At 32.0% G+C, this 24,506-nt stretch overlaps 2 protein-coding genes and 1 long non-coding RNA gene across 4 annotated transcripts; 1 reads left to right on the top strand and 2 right to left on the bottom strand.

Moving 5' to 3' along the window:
* The first annotated feature begins 7,060 nt into the window (after positions 1-7,060).
* Positions 7,061-11,153, top strand: LOC139859894 (uncharacterized). 2 transcript variants are annotated; one of them, XM_071848669.1, is made up of 6 exons: positions 7,061-7,322; positions 8,540-8,608; positions 8,816-8,891; positions 8,967-9,031; positions 9,174-9,271; positions 10,936-11,153. In XM_071848669.1, the coding sequence occupies exons 1-5, from the start codon at positions 7,173-7,175 to the stop codon at positions 9,267-9,269; spliced, it is 456 nt and encodes a 151-aa protein (XP_071704770.1). In that variant the 5' UTR covers positions 7,061-7,172; the 3' UTR covers positions 9,270-9,271; positions 10,936-11,153. The 2 variants fall into 2 exon arrangements, with proteins under 2 accessions (XP_071704770.1, XP_071704776.1); XM_071848675.1 differs by having other exon boundaries at positions 9,174-9,252.
* An 859-nt stretch (positions 11,154-12,012) lies between these two features.
* Positions 12,013-15,408, bottom strand: LOC139886443 (serine/threonine-protein kinase D6PKL1-like). The gene is made up of 2 exons (XM_071870265.1): positions 13,700-15,408; positions 12,013-13,097 (listed from the first exon to the last, which is right to left on the bottom strand). The coding sequence occupies exons 1-2, from the start codon at positions 15,253-15,255 to the stop codon at positions 12,257-12,259; spliced, it is 2,397 nt and encodes a 798-aa protein (XP_071726366.1). The 5' UTR covers positions 15,256-15,408; the 3' UTR covers positions 12,013-12,256.
* Positions 15,409-20,279: 4,871 nt separating this feature from the next.
* LOC139859903 (uncharacterized) lies at positions 20,280-21,537 on the bottom strand. The gene is made up of 4 exons (XR_011763190.1): positions 21,453-21,537; positions 21,274-21,367; positions 21,081-21,188; positions 20,280-20,320 (listed from the first exon to the last, which is right to left on the bottom strand). It is a non-coding gene; the product is annotated as an uncharacterized lncRNA (long non-coding RNA).
* Positions 21,538-24,506: the final 2,969 nt, after the last annotated feature.

Raw genomic sequence — 24,506 nt, forward strand, 5'->3', positions numbered from 1 at the left:
AGAAACTGCAAATAAGGTACTCCTTTTTTCCAATTGTATCTTATCTTTGTTTTAATGATATGGGTATTGTTTTTTTTTATGGAGTTATTAAATTTTCAACATTTATGTGTGATTTTGAAGGTGAAAGAATGTATGGCTAGATTGCAAGAAAATCAATATATTACAGGTGGAATGTAAGTGATACCTGGTGTGAATCTTAGCCCTAGAAATACCAGAGGCTATTTGAGAGCAAGCCTTAGAAGTAAAAGTTTCTTTTATGTTGTAAATGTTGTATGTTGGTCCCAGTTTTTTCTATATATATGTTTATTTTTGATAAAAAAAAAACATAGTACGTGAATCATTGAATGATGATATTGGTTGTCACTTATATCAGGTTCGGGTATGTGCACCTATAATGTGGTCGTAGTTCAGCTCACAGAGAAGATAATTTTCACAAGATTAAAGGTAATGATTGTTTATTGCTTTCCGTGCTATAATTCATGTTTGCTTTTCACCGTTTTTTATATGTGTGCTTATTAAAAAAAAATTACTCAATCAACTGAGCCCGCATCTTTCTTAGTTCTTTTATGCAAATCTATTCTTAATTATTACGTAACATCTTTATGATGACATATGTTTTGAAAACGGGCCATATGGCGGAAAAAGTAGTTCGGGCTCAAGTGTGTTGTTGGTCGATTAGTTGTTGTTTTTGATTTCTATCTTCGGCCATCAATATGAAATTATAAGTCTGATGTTCCTCTGACTTCATTAGCCGTTTTTAAAGGAGTGGGTCATTTGATAAAGGTGGTACAGAAGAAACTTACGAGTTTCACTTATTTTTGTAGATAAAGGATCTGACTAAGGAAGCGTTTCTGCATATTCTGCATTGTTAAAGCACTGGATTCTCACGAGAAAACTTTAAGTATTGAGGAGTTATGTCTGTTTAATTTACTACAAATGTGGCTATATTCAGGCAGTATGTGCTACAATGTGGCTGAACAAGACACATCATCAGTCTGCAAATTAATCAGACTACATATGATGAGATGAGGTATGATGATTGTCCTATCAGGTTATAATAACATCTTGATGTGCAGTGACGATGAAGACTCAACCGGAAAACAAATCAGGTAATAGCAATGTAATACTTATTTTGTACTTGATATTGATGTGATGCCCGATCTTTGTTATCCTACAAGACTTTGTGTATTTTAGTGCTTTTATATTATTTGTGATTCTTAAAATGTATGGAAATTTGAGAAAGTTACAATGGTTATATATGTGTTATATGGTTAGCATATTTATGCATACGATCTGTAACCTTTGAAGTGATGATTTGCTTTATGTGATTGTAAGTTGCAGAGAGTGCATGTAGATGCTTGTGTATGTTGTATCTAATTTTAGTTATGCTATCATAGTAACTGTTACATTGTCAGATAATTAGTAGCTGCAGTGAGCATGATTTTAGTTATCTGATTACATGATATGTTTGAGTTGATGTGTAATTGATTATGCCGATTTTTAATTTTAAGTTACTATTTATTGGACTGTGTTGCTGTTGAAAACTGGATGGAATTCCTTTTTCATTTGGTGCTACTGTTATTTGAGGACTGGAAGGTTAACTTCAGGAGTCAAATAATATTGAACTCTATTAGTCAAACTACCGAAAGTCAACAAATGGTTAATCCTGGGCATGAAATCGTATGTGGTGGTTCGAGATCATTAAGTTTATACTTGAATGAGCATACTGATTCTCTAATGGGTCCAAGTCAAATTGTGTGTTGTGTGCCTATGCTGTCATCTGTGTTGGTTCAAATTTATATGTTGATGTTGATGTAATGAATTTGGAAATTGTTGTGAAGTTGAAGACGGTATATTTTTTAAATCAAAGGAATGGGTCATTATCGGTTTGGTGTTGCTGTTTTGATTTGTTATACTTGAACATGAATGCTGCTGATGTCGGTAATAGTATTGTTGTTAGGAAAAGGCTTGCATGTGTAAGTTTTAACGGGATCAAAAATTGCAGGTGGGTAGAAGTTAATGGAGTTCAAAGTAGTCATGTTTGGTTAATTATTTTTGGTAGAGTTGACCTTTAAAAGTCAATGTCAGCAGATGTATGGTATAACAAATAGTATATAAAATATAATTATTCTAACAATTCGATATTTAATTCATCCTTAAAATAACCTCGCGAATTCGCGGGTCTTAAGTTTTAACCTTGAAGTAGAATAATATATTCACAGTTCTAAAACTGACCAATAATATATGTTTGATTTGTGTGTGCTGTAGGATGATGATCAAGAGTATGTGGGCATGCCTAAAAAGAACGGAGGAAAGTTTATATGATATATGCCTGAAGTCGAGAAAAACAATAGTGGGAAACCGTCCATACAAGAAAACACAACCAGCTTAATTTTGGAAACTGAAAAACCACTTCAAGTTGAAAACACCCGATGAACTACTTGAAGCCCTTAAAGACCGTTGCTTTATCAGGGTTAGAACTCTCACTACATCACATAATATCATGAAATGATTTGCCTAAATTATGTCCGTCATTCATTTTATACTATATATGATATTAGGATTAGGTACTATTGTTGATGTGTAGGAGAAAATTTGGGGAAAAAAAATGGAATCCACTTATCCTTATATATGTTTTTTTTTTTTTTTTTTTTTTTTTTGCAGCAAGAGGGCTGGTGGTCATATAATTTGGTTATCACGCGAAATTGCGTCAAATTCATGTGGAGAATGATAAGGTATGAATTTAAATGTATAAACTATAGAGGTGGGAAATGGGCATGCAGTTCCCACAAGTTGAGTTATGGTCCAAAATGGATTGGGTCAGGTTGTGTTGACATGAAGCACTTATTTCTACATATATATGTAGTGACTTGATTTGATTGCAGTGTTTTATACTTTTTGTTGTAATCTATTCTTTTAAAATGATTATTAATATTAAAATGGTTTAATGCGTTAAACGTACATATTGGTTGTCGATCAGTTTGGCCATTTTCTTCTTAGCTCATTGGTTTTGATTTGACCCGTTAGAGATAAAACATAGCCCTAAATGCAGGTAAATCAACGCTTATTATAAGCTTAAAAGTTTTATGGGCAGTTTATGATCTTCTCCCTTTTTCTAGGTTGTTCAAGAGTTTGTATTGGGTGAGTATAATGTTGAAGCTACAACTGCTTACAACGGTAAACATGTCTGATATCTCAACATTGTAAGATCCTCACTCGAAAGATGCATGACAACGCTATTTACATCTCAAATTGAATGGTCGAGGAGTCTAATGGGTGAAAACAGATGAGGTAGGGTTAAGTCTTCGACATATTTCATGAGTCTTTTGTTTTTAAATTTGTTTTATAAAGTTTATATTTATCAAGTATGATCGTAGGTCTGACTGCTTTATAAACTATTGATCATTTGTGCCTCAAATTGATCCTTTGTGTCTCAAATTTGCATTATAAACAATATGGGGCAGCAAATGGTCATTTGTCATAAATTTACATCGGTCATTTGGGTCAAATTTCATTATAAACTAAATGGGCCAGCTGCAAATGGTCATCTGGTCATAAATTTATATTTGATCATTTAGGTCAAATTTGTATTATAAACTAAATGGGTTATTTGTAAATGGTCATTTGGTCTACATTTTATAATTTGATCATTCTGGTCAAATTTGCATAATAACTAAATGGGTTAACTACAAATGGTCAAATATAAAGTTACTTTTATTTGGGTCAACTACAAATGGTCAATTGAACTAGCGTATATACAATTACTGAGTAGTTTTCTGTCCGAGTCCTTTGAACGTATACTTAATTAAGTTACACAAATAATGATTCTTTATTATATCGGATAATGAATAATCAATCACATGTATCACCAACTACTAATCATGATCAAATGGAAAGCTTCTAATTAGGCTCATCACAGTTTTTTGCAATGGAAGGTATCGTGATTTTTTACACATGATGTTTATGTCATGTTACCTTGAAAGGTCTAAATGAGGGAACACGAGACTTGACAAACCAAAAATGGTCTTATAAGGTTAGCTAATTAACTTCATAAATTACATTTATTTATGTTATACAAGGAGTCATATTTGTGGCTAATAACTTTAAAAATGTGTGGTTATGGCAGTTTGGTTTAAGGGGTGAAAGTTTGAGTCTTCATACACTCGATAGAAGTTCGTTTGTTTTAGTCTTCATAAACAACGATTTCAGCAATTATATTGCTTGGGTATATATCAATACTACGAAAAAAAAAACATTTAGTATTTTTTATTAGTTTATCTTGATGTTTATATTGAATATTGATGAAGCTTATCTATTTTGTGTGTTGATGTCCAGGTCAAACATGGCCCTAAAGCCCAAAGTAGCTGCAGGCTTGCAATTGTACATACACTACAATTGCAGTGTAACATGCAATTGTGATGGTAAAATTAATAGGTAAAATACAATGTTTTTTTAGTTAACGGATAGATAAAACTTCATTTTTTTATAATTGTCATGAATCTAAATCATCCAGAAATATTGGATGATTCTAATTATTCAACGTACATTTGTGGATAAGTGTCGTAAAATGGGTAAACACTACTACTTCAATTTAATACATTCATTATAAACATTACTCTTGATTAAACCCTCACAAAGTCCCGCGAATTCGCAAAATTGCGTTTCAGATCTTCATAGTACAGATGCAACTAAAATTGGTCAAACTGTATTAGGTTTTTGGTTGTATTTAACAAGGGATAGGAATAAAAACAGGTCATTATATAGTCATTTTGGTGTCTTTGTTTGTTAAATGGTGCAGGTATATACTACTTGGTATGTATGTTAAAAGATGGAGCATAGTCAAAATAAGTTGAAGAAACAACATTTAGAAGATCTGAAACTTCAGAGATGCCAAAGAACAAAGAATACCAAATGGTGTTGTGCATTGGAAATGATGGCTGAATCAAGGGAAAAGGCAAACGAAGGTTTAAAGTTTAAAGATGCCGAGGTATGCTGTTTTGAAGATTATGAAGATCAAGAGCTCGATTCTTCAGAGTGTGGCCAAATGAAATGGATCATGTTGAAGTATAAAGGTATGAATTATGATTTGTATTTAAAATGGGTTATGAGTAATAGGTCATATAGAAATAGTATTGTTCATTGTATTGATTTTGTCTTTTATTGGTATAGGAATAAATTATGGTGATTGTATAAATTTTATGCTTACTAGGTAGGAAAGTGTAAAAGTGTTTCAGATGTTTGCATCAAGTGCATTATCGATCCAATATTCTACCATTTGCATCAATAATCTTTGCATCAAGTGCATTATCGGCTGCAAGCCCGAATCTCCTCATCATGGAACCATATGCACCACCCGTTATATCACCACCAATGCCTAGGCTCGTGCATAGCCCAGCCGGTACCCCATGAGTCTTGCTCTTCTCAGCAACTCAATAATAAAGCTCACCAACGGTTACACCCGCCTCAACCCAAACATAACCATTTTTAAACACATATATGCATTATTTTGAAATTGTAAGTAGATATATTGGATGCACAAAAACTAACATGTCTACTTAAAGTAAATAAAATAAACATAAAAAATAATTTCTTTAAAAACATTTTAATAGCCCCGCGAATTCGCGGGTTCTCCACTAGTATAACATAAAAAAATAAGGTATAGTATTCTTATTCAAATAACTTTAATGAAGTACACGATACAAATGATTGTCAAGACATATAATTTTAGAATACACGAAATGAAATGCAAAAAATTAAGACAAATTACAAATTAAAAAAGAACCTACTCATAATTCAATAACAAAAACAATTAAATATCCATTCACCAATATGTGAAAGTATATATGGTCAATGGAATTTATTGACATCTACATACGGCATGAGATAAGTATTATTGACTATCATGACATTCCTTTCGTCGGTATAAAAAAAATTTCTTTGAGCCATCCTTCCATATAGTGTCATATATATATTGGTTGATGTGATGTGAATTAACAAAACTTCTCAGCCTTAATTACATTCGAGAGTTACAACAATGTTTTAAATTAAGAAAATGAAAGGTTATTTATTTAGTTGTGTATTCTTTTTATATTCCATAACATTCAGTCATTCATGACTTATGTGAAGGCATAAATAGACATTAAAATTAAGAAAGAAAAAAAAAAGAGATTTACCATGTGGTTAAGTGTGTAAGATGGGTAAAAATCATCATAAGTAAATAAATGAGATTAATTAGCTAATTTATGATAATGGGAGTCAAAATTTAGTTAGATATAGATGTGTGAACCTTAGTAAACAATCAAATTATTAGGAAAAATAACTATGTATTAATTAATAACAAGTCTTACTTAGTGTGAAGTTTTAGTAAACAACCAAATTATTAGAAAATAACTATGTTAGGGACTGTTGTTAAAACAAAGAACTCTACATTCATCGTATTGATTAGTCCGGTCCGGTCCGGTTTAACTGGACGGTGGCCTAATGAAACCGCAAACCGGACCGAGTTTTGCGGTTTGGAGATCTTAAAATCGGCGACCGGACCGTTAATATCCAAAACTTGACCGAACCAATAAATCGGTCCGGTCCAGTCGGTTTTCGCGGTTTGACGGTTTTGTGAACACCCCTAGTACATATGGTCATGAGAGTGTTTATCATAAGATTGTACATAATGATTCAAATATTGTACATATGGTCATGGGGTATTTTATCATAATAGTTGTACATTATGCTTCAAATATTGTACATATGACCATGGGGATATTTTACCATAAAGTTGTACATAATGTTTCTCATATTGTACATTTGTTTAACATTTTTAGTTTTTATTAAATATAAAATACTTACTTTACATCATCATGGATGTGTTAGAATTTTTTTTTTTAATTTTAATTTTTTTTAAATTTGAAAAAAACTTTTTAATGACATTATAAATTTATATATATATATATATATATATATATATATATATATATATATATATATATATATATATATATATATATATATATATTGTATTTTAATAGATTGTAATTGTATAGATAGATACATAGATAGATTCCCTGCTTACAAACTCTCGTGCATAGCACGTGGACCTAATTGACACATAACAGTATTTGATCGGTCCTATGCGAAACTTAAACCCTAGGTAGTTTAACCTAATTAAAACCTCAAGAATGGATAGTGTTATTGCTGATTCAATCCAGAATTTGGGGATTCAAGATTCTAATGGAGAAGAAGAAGAAGAAGCGGCTAAGATCACGTGCTTCTCTGATTCTTTCAACGACATCTCAATCCACTTTCAAATCATTCGTTTCCACAAACAGGTTGTCATTTTGCTTCCATTTGTTTCTTAACAATTAATTTGGTGTTATTGTGTGATCTAATAATTCATTTATATGTTATTGAATTTTATGAATATCATTTCTTTCTCTAACATCTGTTCGGTTTTCGGTTTGTTCGGTTTATTCGGTGTATTCGGTTTTGAATTTTTTTTTGGGCAAAACCGAAAACCGAACGGAAAACCGAATTCAAAGTTAAAACCGAACCGAAAACCGAATTCGAATTCGGATTCGGTTCTCGGTTAAAACCGAAAATTATGAAAAAATTGAGAACGATGGTAGTTTAATTTTGGCGTTAATGATGTCTTAGTTATTTATATCCTAAAACAATGACGCACTATTAAATTATCAAGAATTTGATGATTTATTAATATTTACAGTTTAATTACTACGTTTACTGCTTATGCTATTAAGAAAAAAGAACATAATAATTTGAATAACATAATTATAATGTGAGCTACCAAATCGTCATATGGGTGAGAACATAGTTTATTGACTAGATCCCAAATTATAATGACATTAAAACATAAATATACGAATTAATTATATAAAAATTTTGAATTCGGTTTTCGGTTAAACCAAATTCAGAATATTCAAAACCGAAAACCGAATTCAAATTCGGTTTCGGTTTGACTCGATCCAAAAACCGTTTTTCAAATTCGGATTGGTTTTTTCCGGTTTGATTTCGGTTTGGTTTTCGGGTTCCACGGTCTCAAACCAAATACTGACCACCCCTAAATTATAATACCTTATACAGTATATGTTAATTGGACTAGTGTATGATATGTGCTCAAATATAATTATTATTAGTTTACAAGACTAAATAATTCGCTTTGCCTTTTTATAATCTATTTAGGTAAAATTGTCTAATGGCATTTGCATTTTCACGCTTTATTATAGTCTGATTAACATCACCACCAAAGCAGATTATTGGAATGTCTAGTATGTTTCTGATATATTACGATTGCTTCTTAAGATTGAGTTAAGAATACAAATATAGAGCTAATCATATCTTATTAACATTATTATTATTTATTTTATTTTTTCACACTTGATTGTTATCCAATGTTGAAAGGTCTGTTTGACCATCTAAATGTACATAAGGTTACTTGGAAAATTATTGTGAGGTGGCATGTTACTTGAGTTTTTTTTTTTTTTATTCAGTCAATGCTGTGTTGCTAATGTTGTTATATTGGTTGTAGATATATACATGGGTAGGTTGTAACACTGCCAGATTTGGAAGTTTATATGCTGCTGCACCTACAAGACCCGTAAGTTTTTAATTATGTAATTCATGTTGGGTTTAATCTACATTTACTCTAGTCTATGTGAATGACATACATTTATAACTATAACTAAATATAATACATTAGAATCTGTATAATTGTTCAGATGTTTACATCGAGTTGTTGCATACACAATGAAATGTGTTCGTAGTTTTAGCAATCATAAATTTATATCTTACTCTGTTGCTACAGAATAATATAGTTAGTGTGACATCCTTACTTGGTGGAACCTCTGATAATACGGGATCCGGCATTGCTCGTAGAATAGGTATTTTATGTACTATAAGAAACATTTGAATATGTTCTCCTTGTACATGTGCTGACTTGCAGTCTTTTTTTTAAGTTCTGAAGACGGGTTTTCCTGTAACGTTAGCATGTAATATTCCAAAAGATAGCCCCATGCTCGAGGTCTCTCTCTCTCTCTCTCTCTCTCTCTCTCTCTCTCTCTCTCTCACACACACACACACACACACATTCAGGATCTTTTTATGAAGTGAGGACCCTTTCTTCGTTCGTTAACAAATTCAATACATTTTAATTGGTATGTTAGGCATATGCTGAAAAGAAGCTGGTTGAAAAGCTAATCTCTCTTGGGTACACAAAGCCAAAAACTCAAGGATCGTCTAATGGTGTGATACATTCGTAATGGTATATTTACATTTTTAGTGATTCTATAATTGCACTCACATAGGAGCGCTTTTGACTGTAGTAGCACCCTGCTTTCAGTCTTGCAGATTTTAGTTTTGATATCACCCCGCATCCGTCATCTACGAACAATACTTAGACCAATAAATTAGGATGATATAGAATAATTAGTGGCACTAATTTTACTATAAATGATCTACAAGAATGTTTTTGTTTTTTGTATGAACAGATAATGTATTATTTTTGTTTTAGCAACCTATGAGTTTAAATGGATGACTTATTATACTTATTAAAATAAAATGCTTCTCAAATGCATCAACGTAGCAGTTTATGTTTGTCTATAAAAGAAAAATTTTACACAACAACAACAACAAAACCCAACACCACACAATGAGTGGTGTATGGGGAGCTGAGATGTAGACAATCCTTCCCCTATCCGAGAATAAAGACAAGTAATTTCTCCACCCAGAGTGAAAAACACTTTCAAAAGTAGAGAAAGTCATCCCTCTCCCTATTCGACGGTTAAAGAGATTGCTTCCGAGTGGACCTTCGGCCAAAAAGTATTTTTTTTTAAATAAAGTAGAATAAAATTAAAATAAAATTGAGACGCCATGAAAATGGTAGGATCAAATTTTCATGGGTTCTAAAACCTGACTGGAACTCAATTTAGGCTCTGAACGGCAATTAAGACGCCAATAAATCGACGCTTGTTGTTGACTCGAAAATAGAGCCACATATAAAAGAAAACTTTTGGAAGCTGATAACTTAAAAACTTCTATGTGTGATGCTAATCTGCAAACACATATCATTTTTTTGACTTTCTTATCACTTTTAAAAAAAACTGGCTTAGGTGCTCTCAACAACAATCTACCAAGAATATGAAATAACATGCATTCCGGTAATGAGTTGTATATGTAGCAGATGTTGGTGCTAGTAGTAGTATGCTAATTTACATTTTTTTATTAATTAGTTAAATATTAGATCAGTTGTGTACATTGTTTGCTTGATTTTGGGTAATACGGGTCTTGTTTGGGGTGGTTTGATTTTCACTGTTCATATATTTCTAAATCAATCAAATTATCCTAAAATAGCTTAATTTAGTGGTTTGTTTCTGAACATGGTTCTTTGACAATTGACACTAATGTGCACTTTGCAAAATCAGTGCAAATAATCAATGTTGAGTTATATCGTGTTCACCTAGACCTTTATTGCACTCTAATTTCTTGATATGTACGTGCTCTTATCTATGTAAAGGAAGGAATATACGCTTTGTTTTGCTCATGTGGAAGTTGCACGTGTTGTAGTATTTGCTCTATGAGAACTAGAATTTGGTAATTTAACATTATCCCAACCTTATCCTATTACTTGGGCAGGATTGAACGGTTTTAAACTAGAAATAACATGTAAAAAAACAGGTTAGGGGTGAGATCCATGTTTACATTTAGGAGCATGTACCCCAATAGTCAACGGGATCAACCTCTATGACATGAAGTCCACAGCTTGTAGCATGTAGTTCAGTTTTTGTATGATAGGGATACCCTCTTCATTCCAAATTTTAACTAGTGTTATGACTTGGATTAATTATTAATTGTGTGACCTCTTTGTTTTTTGTTTTTTTTTATTTTTTTATTGTGGTGATATTTTTTATGATTTGTGTACTCAGGAAGGAGGGTAGAATTGAACTCAGCCTAAGAGCATGCGCAGCAAAGTTCGAGTTTGTGACATACTTATCGTCCACAGCATAGATCCATTACATATATGGAGTTTTATGCTCAATATTTGTTTTTAATATGATACTACTCCATTATCTTATGGCTTTCAAGACAAAGGGCAGCATGATGAGTGGTACGTAGTATTTCATACTTTACTTGTACTTAGACATCACTAAAACATGAAATTAACATGATCATGACGCTTTGAGAGCTAATACTAAACTGATTCTGTTGCACGCTTTACTTGCAACAAAATTGACATCAATAAGCTTCTTAAGATTATAAAATACCACTCTGAAGCAGAACTTATTGTCACGTCACAACTTCAATGGCTTCAAGATGAAGCAGTTTTTCTTCCTTTATGAGACCACAACGAACGGCTGTGTCTTAAATACGGTCATTTACTCATTTTATAACATGAAAAGACACCATAGTGTGTCATGTCTTTTTGTGTCAATTAAAAGAATAACATGTATTCGTCCAGGGAAAGAATCTAAACGACGAGCATGGCGGACCACAAACAAGAAAATAGTGCATGACCCATTTATTTTATATCAATATTATATCATTATTCTTATTTAAATATTAAAAATATAAGATTAGTGGATCCACTCTTTTTATTGAAGTATGTTATGGTTGGTAGTGTCCGGTCTTTATAAGTCTTTATGAATATGTTGACATGTCACTGATATAGAGCTCAGTCTCTTTATAAAAATACGTCATGGTTGGGAGTGAAACAATTTTTTATTTAGGATGGTTCTACTTCTTGCATGGTCTGTTTGTGCTACTGTCTGTACTCTCTAGTTCTTTATTTTCATTTATTCTGTATCCGTTGTATTTTGTACTATGTATTTGAAGTAAGATTTGTTGCTTGTTATTGTCTTGGGGATTTTTGAAACTCAAACATTATAATGAAAAAGTTGCATCTTTCGAATCAGAAATAGGAAATAAGAAAACAGTGTCTTCATGCAAAGAAGAAAAGAGAATAATGGAAGTGGATAGCTACATAACTGTAGAAACTATAAAGCCCCTAATAAAAGTGTCCAACCACATTCGGATTCTTTTAGCTCTTGTTGGTACAGAAAGGGTTGTATACACATTGAAGGTACAAAATTTACATGTCCATACAATGCAATTGCAGTGGAACCTAATTGAGAAACCAATTATTCTAGTGTATACCATTGTTTCTGGATAACATTTCGCTAGTTCGAAACTGTCCCACCTCAACCACATTTACATAATGCAGTTAAAACTACAACAAAGATGATTCAGCCACCTAAAAAAGCTCGAATTCCAAGTGTTCTCCAGCAGACCCGTTATAGTCCAAATATCTCTTCGCTTTCTCCATTGATGCAGATTTATCAATTCCGATATCATAATCCTCAGGCACTTCAGGTGGAGTCGCACAACGTATCAAAGCCCAATTCAAACCATCGAAAAACGGATGTTGTTTAATCTCAGCAGCCCCTTTTTGTGACCCTAATCGGTTTTCAGGCTCCTTTACTAACAACCCTTTGATAAGATCTCGTGCTTGTAAACTGACAAGTGGCGTGTCGGGAAATTTAAGGTTTTGTAGGACCACGTTGGCTAACGTCTCATCGTTTTCTGAACCTTTAAAGGGTGTCTTTCCGTATAAAAGTTCGTAAAGAAAAATCCCGAACGTCCACCAATCAACTGCACTACCATGACCATCTCCTTTAATGATTTCGGGAGCGAGATACTCGTGGGTCCCGACGAATGAGTTGGATCGGGCTTCGGTTGGTTCAGCTACAAGCTGTGGTAATGATCTGTGAAGTGTTGCGGGGTCGAGTTTCGGTTTTCGGGTTTTGTGTATTCGTGGGGTGAAGCATGAGACTTGACATGTGGGTTTAATGCAAAACGGGTCGATGCAGTTGGATCCAGCACATGGGCCTGACATTCTTGGAGGGTCCATTGGGCCTGATGAAGGTGATTGCAGGAGAGTAGGATTTACAGAACAACGAAGAGAAAGATCGAAGTCTGTGAGCATTATGTGACCGTCTTGTCGTACTAGAATGTTCTCTGGTTTTAGGTCTCGGTATATGATTCCGAGCATATGCAAATATTCCAAAGCAAGAAGAACTTCAGCAACATAGAATCTGTAAATAGCATCAAATAAGTAAAAGATTATATCTTCTTTTCCAAAAAAAATAAAATATAATAAAATAAAATAAAATAGGAGACTTAATATGAACATACTAAATTCACTTTGATTCACTTTCAACCCATTTTGAACCATTTCAAGCTAAAACTTATTATTATCCATTTAGAAGCAAACAGGCAAAAAACACCACCTCTACAGCCTACATAATAGTTCCACACCAACAAACAACAGTGTAGAGAATATCTAGTAACGGAAACTTAAGATGCGTTTGATAAAACTGAATGATTAACCACTAAATGGTTCATAATCTGAATGATTTTAAGGTTCTGCATGAATTTGGTTCTGAATGAGAATAACCTGCTTAGTAATCATTTTTAAAGAATAACGTGTATGATATAAAATTACCTTATTAACCTTTTGCGTTAATAAAAAAAACATTATAGTTGTTTGATAAGCATTCTTAAGAGGATATATTACATAAAATTTAAGTTCTTAATGGTTAACAAACCATTTCCATTTCAACTCTGAATGATTTAGCATTCAGCGTTGAACTATTTAATTAAATATGAGATAACGAACGCATGATTTCGGTCTTACCTTGCTGCTGGTTCGTGATAATATCTGCCAGGTTGCTTTTGTCGAAGTACATGCAGATCACCACCAGGACAATACTCCATAACCAAACAAGATAAGTTCTCCGATACAAAATTCGCATAAAGAGTCGGTAAAAAAGGATGATCAAGACTTCGCAAAATCTCTCGTTCAGCGTGCGCTCTCGGCATCTTTTTCCTTCTCTCCAAAAACTCATTATCCATCACTTTAATCGCATACAAACAATTTGTACCAACCAATTCAGCAAGATAAACTGTACCAATATCACCACATCCCAACTTCTTCAACAAACTAAAATGTCTCAACCCTAAAAACCCGTTCCGTTTCATCACGTTTCGAATTGCTTGCCACCTTAGATCCATTGACATATGAGGCCTGTTACCAATACTACACCTGCTCATATTACTATCTTCACTAATACTTGTACTACTACTATATTCACCAATGCTACTATTTGAACTTTGGGTGAACTCTGATTTATCTCCACTTTTTGAAATCGTGTTACTGTATACAACCGGTTCGTTTGTACCACTCGCATTGGTAGTTATACATGAAGGCGGGTTTTGTTCCTTTTGTGCATCTTTTAAAGCACAATGACATCTTTCACATACCAAATTATCATTCTTAACGGTTGCAGAAGGCGAAACCGGCCTAGATTTCTTCTTAACCGCGTATTTGTTTCTAATAACTGTTTTCACCATAGCCCGTTTTGCAGAATTAGATGAAGGCCCGTTTTGTAGCTTGGCTTTTCGCCTTAACTTCATAACTGGTTTGTTTACTGCCTTAATTGTCTTATCTTCAGAACCAATTATAACTGAATTTGATGACACGTCAGCAACGTTACTGCAAGAACCTGAACTAACAGAAACAACGCTTTTCTCTTGTACAGGCTCAAGCTCGATCACTGAAGAATCAATTTCGGTTTCCGGTTCTTGTAAAATCTGATTCAACAGAACTGCAGGGCCCACTTTTTTCGTTGACTTTGACTTCATCTTGGGGTCTTGCAAGTACTTAGGTGTTGTTTTTGACATACTCGATGTACTTGCTTCATAAACGACATCTTTAACATCTTCAATCTCAGTTACAGATGTACCAGATTCAACTGATTTAACCAATCTGTACACGATTGGCGGTTTACCAGATTCAGACAAAGCAGGGGACCCGGGAGGTTTTGATAACCGTTTTAAGGCGGCCATTTCTGACGCATGTGAAATGCTAAGTCCCCTTAACGCCTGTTTTAACGAAACGTGTTCCGAGTATCCAACACCAGATGAAGATGATGTACTCATTCTCATCGGTTTCTTCATTGGATTTCGTCTTGGTGTGGTGCCAGGTGTCTCATTCGAAAGAGTCAAACCATGGAATGATGTTCTGACATTTATACCCTCAAACAGTTTGTTAATATCGTCTTCTATCGATTTACTACCCATAGGCTTTTTCCCTTTGTCATTAACCTTATCTTGATAATTTTTCTTGGAATAATCACTTGATTTTGGCTCATCGTTTAACTCGACAATCTCACAAGTACGATTTGAACCCATCTAGTTAAGCACCCGTAGATAAACGCTTTTACTACACAGATTTATAAAATTACGAAGCTAAATACATTATTCATCCTTCTCTCATGAATCACAACTAGTACCCAGATGTGATGACATCATCAAGTTAATTACTGTCAGTTAAAATGTGCACCAAATCCTGCAAATGTAACAAATTTAAAACTTAGTCAACCCTGTCACTACCTCTTCCATGAGGATCCCTTACATCATTATTTTTTAAAATGTAAAACATGCTAGTGCAACTCAGTACCATGAAAACAATTCTAATTTTTATGTACAATTTATCAAGTTGATAATAATGATAATAGTAAATAAAAAGAAAAATTACAATAGAAAAACCATTTTCCATTCTTACTTAGCTTTTTATTTAATTTAATATTTAATATCATCAAATCAACAAGAAAGATAGTTGCATAAGATCATGAATTTACACAAAAAGAAAAAGTGAAAAAAATTAAAATCAGCCAAATCTGCTTATGAATCCCATATGTGTTTTTATCTATTGATCTTTGCTACTGCTTAAATTAAGTACATCAATAAATAAAATTATGTCATAATCAATCAAAAGATGTAAACTTTTTAACGCATAGCAGCAAATCAAGAGAAATAATAAAAAATATTAATGTCGTAATCAATATTTTCCCCAAGAAGATTAAAAAATAAAAAAACTAGTGGTGGTTGACAACATAAGATCTGCTGAACCTGATCCTAGATATAGCAAAATATCATACAGCAGCTACAGATAAATGTAACAAATAATTCAAATTAATTCACAAACTAAGTAACTAAAACATTGAAATTTAGTATTGAAAACAAACCTAATCAATCTGGAAGCAGAAAGCTTACAATCAGGAAAAGTTGGTGAATAAGTAGTTACATGAACGATTGAATTTGAATGTAGATTTCAAGAGATCTGGAGATATGAAGTCAAAAAGTTGAATTTTTTTTTGAAAATTATGAGAAATGGGAGTTTGTGAAAGTAGAAACCCTAAGCAGAGAGTATCTAAGAGAGAGATAGAGATTGAAAAAGAAAGAGGTGAGAATATAATATTACTATTAAAATAATAAAATATATATTAATAATTAATTTAATAAATAGGAGATACGTATGTTTTACTGTTTTAGTGTGATGTATAAAGGCGGAAAACGTACAAGTAAAAACATATTGACCCCACATCACATCACACTACACCATATAAGAACATATATTTATTTCATTTGTTTCGGACATTAATTATTGAGTAATACTGTATTACTGTATATTAATAGGATGTAATAATTGAATTTAATACACATTATTTTTCCATATATATAGTCTTTGATGATTCATATTATGAATTCTGAACAATTCAATTCAATGTTTCTGAATAATAGTGGGACAGAGAGAAGTTGAATTATAATAGGTTTGAGTCAACAAAATTATTTAATCTCATAAATTTGATTCAGGATTGTAATCATTTTTTACGGATACTTGAAAACTCAAGATTGGTCATTGGGATTTCACATAGATGATTAAAGATTCTAATCATTTTGTGTAATTGTGTTTGTATCTTATTTGAAAAAACCGAAACAACATGATGTTTTAAGGAAAACACTGAAACACTCTGATAACTCTCTAAACGATATACAAATTAGATCATTTGAGTGCATATCACATAAAGGTCGAGAGGAAGAAATTTCAGGTGCAAACATGGCTCGCTAATCCCGGCTTTTATCTCAATCAATCGTAGTTGTTAATTCTGAGTTGCATTCCCTGCATTGCCGGTCGCATTTTCGTGTAACTATCGTTAGTAATTCGTGTGTTTGAGGTTGGGGCAAACACAAGGCTTTGTATGTTTGTTTCCATGTTCGTTTGTGTATTCTGCTTCCATTTTAAGTAAAAAAATGATTCTTGCTTCTTTAAACAGAAATAGATGATTCAATTGTGTACTATCTATCTAAGTAGTACATTTTTTTATCTTTAAAGGCAAATAAACTTTATATATTAAACTTATAATGTAAGCAAGAATGATATCCATGAAACAAAGAGATATATTGTACAGTACAAGACTAGTACAAGACTATCTGTATACATATTCAAAATTTTCAAATTGACGAAAAAGCGAAGGAACACACTTGAGAAAACAAGACGGGCAATGACCAAGTAACTCGAACCTTACCCATTTTGGTCCCAGTCAAAACTCCCAATTGAGGTGTAAACATTTATGTTCAACAAGTAGTACATTACTGTATAACATTTATGCTTGGCTAAAAGTTGTAAGTAAGAACCATTAATCTATTTCAAATAAAGGAAACTAGTTTACACTTTCATATTGTTATTATTGTTATTACTTTACTATTAAAATTAAAATTGATTTCTTTAAAGCAATTAAATACTAATAGTGGTGGTATATATTGACCATATAAGGAGGTTTTACCGGCCCGCTCGATGGGATAAAGGTTCGACCACATGCTCGTATGAATTGTGGTTCGATGTCCCCTGGTTAGCGGCTCGAGTTTCCGCCCAAACGTGTGCGTGAGTGACAAATGAGAGTATTCGATGTCAAAATTGCAGTAAAAAAACTATTATTATTATTATTATTATTATTATTATTATTATTATTATTACTATTATTATTATTATTACTATTATTATTATTATTATTATATTATCTATACTATCATATATATATATATATATATATAATGATAATTTCATAAATAAAGATTATTCAAGCTTACAAAAATTCAAAAAGAAAAAGTAAAATTCTAAGCCCCTCATGATGATGTCATTAAAATAATTAATTGTATTTAATAAAAATATTAAAATGTTAATTGTATAATACAAGAAGGGTGGTTAGTCGCGCGTTGCGGAGACCACCCTCTGCTCTTTACAAAAAAAAGTATGTAACTGAATAAAAAGATGTTAGTATTAGTGAGTTTAACATAACCTATTAAACAATAATTCGCACCTATTACAATTATTCTATATATCTAAAAGATGGAGGTGAAATGAGTTAACTTCACAATTTTTACAAATTTACAACAAATTTTTTAATTATTACAATTCAACCCCACATTTTTTAATACTTAACTCTATAGTTTTTATAAACTTACCACAACCTTTTTACACTTTATAATTTAACCATACAACTTCTCATTCATTATCTTTTTAATTATTACAATTCAACCTCACCTTTTTTAATACTTAACTCTATAGTTTTTATTAAGGTTGTAAAAGTCGCGAGTCGGGGACGCATCGGTCGAGATCTAAAAAGGACGCGTCGGCCGAGTCGGGGACGCGTCGGTGACGCATCGGTCATTGACCAACGTTGACTTTATTAATAATTTCTTGAATATATATTTATATATGTATAAAATAGTTGATTCTGTACCATAAACTTCTTAAATAAGAACTTGAATTTAAATACAATCAAACTTCAAACTCAATTAATGTTACTGAGTACATAATCAGTAAGGACATAGAGAAAAGGGCGGCCCAAAAAATGAAAACTAACCATAATTTTAGAAACATATCACATCTTTTGACCAACTTTGACCGTCTTTGACAGACTTTGACCGAATTTTTAGCTTTGACCGCCTTTTGAGTCATTTTCAGAAAAAACGGGACGGAGAACCCAAAAAACGAAGCATTGGCCGACGCGTCGGCCAAGTCGGCCGACTTTTACAACACTGGTTTTTATAAACTTACCACAATCTTTTCACACTTTATAATTTAACCATACAACTTCTCATTCATTATAAATCGAGCCCATACTTTTTAATATCTACTAACTATTCATTATTATTATTATTATTATTATTATTATTATTATTATTATTATTATTATTATTATTATACGTTTATCTAAAAAACAAATCGATGAATAGTAACTTAGTCTCATGCTTAAAATATTTGTACCCCATGTCTAAATTGAGGGAACAAATGGTAATTTTTTTGGCTAAAATTGGGATTCATCTTTTGGTTTGGGTTGAGTAACGTTTAACCGACATAACCGTTAAATTCAAAAAAATTTACGAACTAAACGCGATAAATTATATTCGAAACGGAGCCCCGACGCGAAGCGAGGGCTCCTCACCTAGTTATATATATAAGAAATTGTATGACATATTTAAAAGTTTTTAAAATGTACTAAAAAACTTTGCATGTACGGAGTATTAGACTAGATTTTATAATAATAAGAAGAAAAAAAAATGAAGAATTGAATAAATAATATAAAGTGAAGGTGGGTCAAAATGAAAATAAAATTAAAATTACATGCTTAAAATATTTGTACCCCATGTCTAAATTGAGGGGACAAATGGTAATTTTTTTGGCTAAAATTGGGATTCATCTTTTCGTTCGGGTTGAGTAACGTTTAACCGACATAACCGTTAAATTCAAAAAATTTTACGAACTAAACGCGATAAATTATATTCGAAACGGAGCCCCGACGCGAAGCGAGGGCTCCTCACCTAGTTATATATATAAGAAATTGTATGACAGATTTAAAAGTTTTTAAAATGTACTAAAAAACTTGCATGTACGGAGTATTAGATTAGATTTTATAATAATAAGAAGAAAAAAAATGAAGAATTGAATAAATAATATAAAGTGAAGGTGGGTCAAAATGAAAATAAAATTAAAAAGAAAAAATCATATGAAAAGTAACAAAAATTTTAACACCCAGGAATTAAACCTAGCCCTACTGTGTATGAGGATGTTGCACAACAACCGTTGCGCTACCATTTCGTATGGTATATTATAGTACTAGCCTTTAAGAGCCCGTGCGTTGCACGGCGGGCCCTATTAAAAACTAAGTATAAAATGTTAATGAAATAATTACAAAAGAAACACAACATTGTCAATATAAAACTTATGCGTTGACATGTAAACAAACAATGTTTCGAATTCAACAAATGCATTTAATTTGTTCAAAGTATTGATAAAAACACTTACAAATGACAGCCAAATGAAAGGAATGAGGTTGATAAGAGAACTTATTCTATTACCATCTTAAACACTTGATGTTTCAACTGCTTGTATACCTTGTATCACCAATTCCATCTATACGAAATGTGTTCACCCATATCAGAATATGCATCTTTCAAATCCATAATTCGTTGACTTTTGAAAGTCAACATTTCAGCAAAACTAAAAAATTGAGGCTTGTGGATATTTCATAGGAGTAGTAACAATAAGATGGGTAGACCCTAACTCCTCTGATGTAACCTTTATCACATGATCTACCATATATCTTCATATCAAGGACATGATATCGTCACAATTCGTCTTTAAATAAGCACAACCATTTTAAGCCCAATAGCCTGCCGTTTGACTATAGACAATCAAAGCTATACCCAAATACACCCTATTACCACTAAAAATGTTCCCAAATACCCACCAATCGACACCAGACTAATCTAAAACACATTTAACCTCACACATGTTTATATTCATTTTAAACATGACCTGTTGTTTTTCAAAAGTCAATACTCGAGCATAAAACTTAATATGAATATTTTACTTTCTAACCATTTGGATGGAACATATTAAAAGATGGATTAAAGCATTTTTGCTGGATTTTTCTTTATCAAAGTAATGAACCAAATAAATAGAATAAAAAAATGTAAAAAGTTTTAAAATAGCAGATACGAACCGCATATATCCATAAATAGGATTTCGCTTTGGACGAATTTTTAACTTGTACGACTCGTCTACATAGTATTGCAGTTGGGAATAACATAGGTATATCACTAACCAAATCAAACATGAATAAAGCATATGAGTAGTAGCCAAATCTTAACTTCAACTGCTAATAACATACCGTGTAGTATTTCGAAAGGAAAACCACGTGGCTTTAGTGTACAATGAGTCTGCTTTTTATTCTAAGAAACTATGGTTATTCCTCCATCCTTAACAGACATTCGATTACCTGAAAGAAGACATACAAATCAGGTGATCATGTGAATTTTATAAATGGTTATATACTTTCATAAAGGGTTGATATAATCCCTAACCTATAAAATTCCTACAACTTCATTGCTTCTTCTAATGAATTTTTTATTATATCCGTATATGTTTCCATACCTACATTTGTAAGAAAGAAAACCTCTGCATAATATTATCAATCCAATTTCATTATACAATATTGAGTTAATTAGAACAGAATTAATCTTGGAACTATTATTAGTAATACCTTTATAATATCACCGGGAATATGCAAAACGTTAGCAACTTTCCCATTATAACGACTCTTAATCTCTATAGTAGCTTTATGACTTTGCACTTCACAAGGTGGTTGATATTCTTAGAGTTGATCTCCCTGCAAAAAAAAAAAAAAAAAAAAAAAAAAAAAAAAAAAAAAAGGAAAGCCTACTTATGGGTTTCCTCCTAACGTGTGTAGGTGCCAAATGAGAGCATTCGATGTCGATATCACCGTTAAAAAAAAAAAAAAATCTAGTTGCGCTACATCGATCAAATGATCTTGGCTTTGATAGCCAATAATGCCACTTATAAGATACTTTTAGCTTGTTTGTCTTTTGTTTTGTTACTGAACATCACCCCTGAAGTCTTTGAACAAACTCTGAAGCTCACCTGACCTAATCTCCCTGTGAGATTCATTGCCCAATTCCATGTGCATAAGATCCCGTTTTCATTTCTTCTCATCTTATAACAGTAGCTTCCTTGTCCACCTCGAGTCTATGAAGTCTTTGAACCTTTCATTTAGTAAAACATATAAGACTCGTGAATTCACGGGTTTGTTTAAGACGAAACATGAAAAAGACTGGGTTTGTTTAAGACGAAACATGAAAAAGACCAAGTAAAAAACGGTTTTAGTAAACTAAAAGAACTTCGTTAGATTTTTTTTAATAAGAATACATATATTTTATTATCATTATCATAACAATTTAAGTTAAACAAATTCTAATACATGACTTACATTTTACTTTCCAGACTGTACATTACTTTGAAAGCCAAATACTCTTCATGTACTTTAACATGCAAAGCGGCAGCATCAGGCCATTACAAATATATATGCTCATAAAAAGTATAAGTTAAAACCTCCATTAACTAAATAAAAAGTGCAACTTATGGCCCAACTTGCACCCACCACTTGAAACACCCAAATTTAGCACACGATCCATGTCAGCAAACCATCCAGCATCTTTAAACTTCCACACCCATATACATCAAGCGAATGTGAATGCATTACCAATAAAAAGCTGGATTTGAGAATCCAAATTTACAAAAGACTATAGAGTCATTATAATAACACAACTTTGAATTATTCAAACAATAACCCACTCAAAGTCATTATAAACTGCTTACTAAATGGGACAAAAATTGAGATAGCATTGTCTCCAAAAAAAAAATTTGTTCATAACGTTCAGGTAATAACTAAAATGATATAAATAAATAAAAATAATACCTCCTCAATCAGGTGTCTATATGCAACCTTAAAACTTTTAACATTATGTGGCATCATTTTCACTTTCACATGTGCTAAGTTCATTCCTATAGTTCCTATTTTCCTCGTATTGATCAAGAAACACTACTCCTTATCATAACATCCTTTCTTATACCATTCATATTATAGATGGTATAGAAGTCCAAGTAGTAAAAGAACAAAATTTGAAAGTTAAATTTCACATGGCTGCAATTTGCATCTCTAACTATGCCATATCTTTCAATAATAATAATAATAATAATAATAATAATAATAATAATAATAATAATAATAATAATAATAATAATAATAAAACACACAAGATATAGAAATACAAATATGAAAATATAGATATATAAGTCCAGATTAAGCCCACAAATATAATAAAGTGGTAGTATGGATTTACTTTTAAGCTCTAAAAGTAAATCCATACTAACAAACCTTTCATTAACAAACCTTACAGAAGCTTACAATAACATACTCGAAAGAGAGTCTTGAAATTCAAACATTGCTTAGAACACCTGCAGATACAATAATTTAAAGAAACTATTAGATACAATAACATCACAATAGGCTGCTCAACATTGCATATTTTCCAAAAGAAATAAGTACTAAACTGATATTAGTGCAAAAACTACTGACTTAGCTATTGCGATATAAACAAAAAAATGGAGGTGTAACAACAACATTACTTACCAATCTAAATCTGCAAGTGTAACAAAAACCAAACTCTGTACCATGTAAAGCTTTTTCTTTTAGACATTTTATCAAACACCTTTCATGCACTTGTACAAATGTACAATCATGATTTGGTTGTTCACTTGCTGTACCTACAACTAATTGGAGGACCTGCACACGAATTATAAATGAAAACAACATAATTAGTTTATATTTAGAATTCAAATGATGCCACAGTTTATATTAAATATTCAAAATATAATAATACCTCAAATATGTTCCAAACCTTTATTTAACAGCCATTAAAGTACAAATCAAAACCGTAAGTAGCAATATAACATGAAATCAGAGTAGAGAAATCAACTAACCTTTCAGCAAATTGACTTACTTGTATTTGGAAGATTTCTTCAGAAAGTAAAAATTAATGCAAATTGACTATTCCAATACTAATTGGATTCTTGAGACTGATAGGAGCATCTTCTACGCACCAACTTGATCGATTTAATTGTTTCATCAACGTGAATCGTTGCTTCATGACTGATAGGATCGGTTTAATTGTTTCATCAACGTGAATCGCAGAAAATGATGCAGCGGAATTTTGTGCGCCGTTTGAAACCCTAAAACGTGTTGCAGACGCTCTTGCTTTTTGTAATTAGCCTAAATAATCACGATTAATTCTTGAATTTACACGTGTCAGTAATTAGCGATAGTGATTAGGAGAGTGCCACGTCAGTAGTATACCTCATGCTTTATGTGATGTAGGGGATAATTTAAATTTATTTATATAACACTTAAAACTTCCGATATTTTTAAAAAGAGGGTAACCAAAAAGGCGGTTAGGTGGCAAAGTTATTGGGCATCTGATGGGTGAGTCATCATTTTGTGTTATTATTTTAACCCTCAAGTTGGATGGTATTACAATTTTAGCCAAACAGTGTCAATTGTCATTTCTCTAATTGAATATATATACATATGAAAGATTATGTACAACCTTATGATAAAACACCTTATGATCATATATACAATTTTTAAAACATTTTTTTAAAATGAAAGAATTTTTATTAGCCACGAAAAATTTACAATGAGAGATGCAACGATAAAGTACAACAACGAAAAGGCCTAAAA

This window comes from Rutidosis leptorrhynchoides, chromosome 1, assembly GCF_046630445.1.
Source record: "Rutidosis leptorrhynchoides isolate AG116_Rl617_1_P2 chromosome 1, CSIRO_AGI_Rlap_v1, whole genome shotgun sequence".
In the NCBI taxonomy this organism is placed as follows: Eukaryota; Viridiplantae; Streptophyta; class Magnoliopsida; order Asterales; family Asteraceae; genus Rutidosis; species Rutidosis leptorrhynchoides.

Coding starts and splice junctions, on each gene's coding strand:
- LOC139859894 (XM_071848669.1), top strand. CDS start 7,173: ATGGATAGTGTTATTGCTGATTCAATCCAGAATTTGGGGATTCAAGAT. Junction 8,892..8,966: donor CGGCATTGCTCGTAGAATAG/GTATTTTATGTA, acceptor CTTTTTTTTAAG/TTCTGAAGACGGGTTTTCCT. Junction 9,032..9,173: donor AAGATAGCCCCATGCTCGAG/GTCTCTCTCTCT, acceptor TTGGTATGTTAG/GCATATGCTGAAAAGAAGCT.
- LOC139886443 (XM_071870265.1), bottom strand. CDS start 15,255: ATGGGTTCAAATCGTACTTGTGAGATTGTCGAGTTAAACGATGAGCCA. Junction 13,098..13,699: donor TATCACGAACCAGCAGCAAG/GTAAGACCGAAA, acceptor TGCTATTTACAG/ATTCTATGTTGCTGAAGTTC.